General features: G+C 25.1%; 1 protein-coding gene across 1 annotated transcript in view; it reads right to left on the bottom strand.

Annotated features, from left to right (window-relative positions):
- Positions 1–580: 580 nt before the first annotated feature.
- The window catches only part of Phum_PHUM048320, a gene marked incomplete at both ends in the record, with an annotated part of 7,565 nt that continues 5,952 nt past the window's right edge, over positions 581–2,193 (bottom strand). Inside the window, 2 exons of the mRNA XM_002423256.1 lie at positions 581–632; positions 1,626–1,732. Coding sequence (XP_002423301.1) covers positions 581–632; positions 1,626–1,732 — 159 coding nt within the window. The remainder of the gene's footprint in view (positions 633–1,625; positions 1,733–2,193) is intronic.

Here is a 2,193-nt window from a genome sequence, read left to right as displayed (position 1 = left end):
TTTTATTATTATTATTATTATTATTATTATTTTCCGAGGCTGTAATAATACTTTTTATTTTTCCTATACGAAAAAAACCAAAATAAAAAAAAATGAAGTAGGCACTAACCGAAAACGAAAGAATTTTTTTTTTTTTTTATTTTTTATTTTTTTAACAAATAAAATAAAGTTTACGATTTTTTTTTCCTTTTTTTTTTTTCCTTATTTTCTTTCCTTTTTCTTTACATTAATATTTCTAGGCAGTTTTTTTTTTCTCTCTTTTTTTAAATTTTAATTAAATATATATATATATATATTTTTATTTATTATTTCGCACTCACATTCGCAATAGCTTTCACGTTTATATGTGTGTGTGTTTATATATAAATACGAAGAATATTCATATAATAATTCTAATTCATCATCATCATCATCATCATTAATTTTTGTTTGTTTGTTTGCTTGTTGAATTTTATGTTGCTGCGGCTGTTGGCAATGGGAAGCTTGAATTATTTAATACGGAATCACGCGAATTCGATTGCGATGTTGCTCTTAACAATGTAACCGCCTCACGTTCTGGACTACATTGAACGACAGCTAGTCATTTTTGACGACTAGATTTTTTTTTCTTTCTTTTGAAGAAACAGCAACACCTGAAACGAAGTAACGACAAAAAAAACATAATAATAATAATAATAATAATAATAATTTTGCTTTCAAAAAAACATCCACAAACAATTTTAGTATAATCCCCCGGTTTTGTACAATCGCCATTTTTTTTAAAATGAATAATAAAAAAAAAACAATTAATAATAATAATAATTATAAAATTCCATTATAATAAAAAAAGGGTATGAGATGAAATAATAATAATGATAACGATTAGATATTAAATTCAAACACTCTTTTCAAAAAAAAAAAGAAAAGCTTCTTGACTCACGCATTGAGGTTTTTAAAAGCTTAAAAAAAAAAAAAAAATTTTTTTTTTTACAAATAGCTCTGACAATAATGATATTTAAAGCAACAAAAGCAATAAAGGTAAACAAAAAAAAAAAAAAAAAAATTCAATAAGATTGATTGATTGATTATCGGTTCGTTCGTTGGATTAATTTTTTTTTTCCAAACTATTTATATATATATATATAAAAATTAAAAAATTGACGAAATTAAAATTTAGGGTTACGAATGAAAATTAAAAAAAACATTTAATAAACGAATAATATTTACATAAAAAAATAAATAAATAAATAAATAAGGTTTTTTTATGTATTAAAAAAAAAAAATAGAAAAAAATATCTTTTTTTTTTTTTTTTTTTTTTTGTCCTTCATATTACCCAAAATTTGTGGTCTTCTTATTTAAATAATACCTGAAAAAATTATTTATTAACATCACTTTGTAGAATATTAAATTAACTAAAATAATTAAACGGGGGGCGAGGGGACGGGGAAGGGGGAAAACTGTCTACTCTTCTTCCCTTGATTACTAACTTATAAATACAAAATTTCCCCTTATAAAATTTTACTTTGTAAAAAGTCTAATAAAATAAATAAATAAATAATTTTTAAGTTATGTACTCCATTCGAATTAACATTCATTTAACAAATAACAATAATAATAATAATAATAATTTAAAGTGAATACTTACTTAGTTTCATCTACAATTTCCACGTCTGGATCCACCGTGATTGGAGTTTTCGAATGACCTGGAGTCGGATCATCGTTTGCTAATTCCCCGTTCGTCGAACTCACGACCTGTTCGAAGGGTGGAGGGGGGAGAAAAAAAAAGAAAAAAAAACCGTTAAAAACCTTAAAGATACCACCACAGAATGAGTAAAATTAAAAAAATTAACCTAAAACGTCGATGAGATTTTTCTGACATTAGTTTAAAGGAGGAGGAGTCAACCCCCTTGTTTGAAATTGATAAATTTTCACGTACCTGAACCGAACCGTGCCTATCAGCCGGTGTCAAATTTCTTAACATTTTTCCACCTCCTGTACTTCCAGGAACATCCGGCCAAGCTGTTACACCCTTATTAGCACCCTGATTTCATCAATGAATCATAGAGAAAATAAATATATAAAAAAAAAAAAAAAAAAAAAAAAACCAAATCTACCATTTGTCAAATTGGGCAGAAATTCATAACAAAAAAAAATACTCCAACGTAAAAACGTCATTTTAAATGCAAATAATTTATAAAAAATTATGCAAAAAA

The sequence above is a fragment of the Pediculus humanus genome, genomic scaffold (assembly GCF_000006295.1).
Source record: "Pediculus humanus corporis 1103172107400 genomic scaffold, whole genome shotgun sequence".
NCBI classification, from domain to species: domain Eukaryota; kingdom Metazoa; phylum Arthropoda; class Insecta; order Psocodea; family Pediculidae; genus Pediculus; species Pediculus humanus.
The sequence above is the reverse complement of the archived record's forward strand: the minus strand, read 5'-3'. Positions and strand labels throughout refer to the sequence as shown.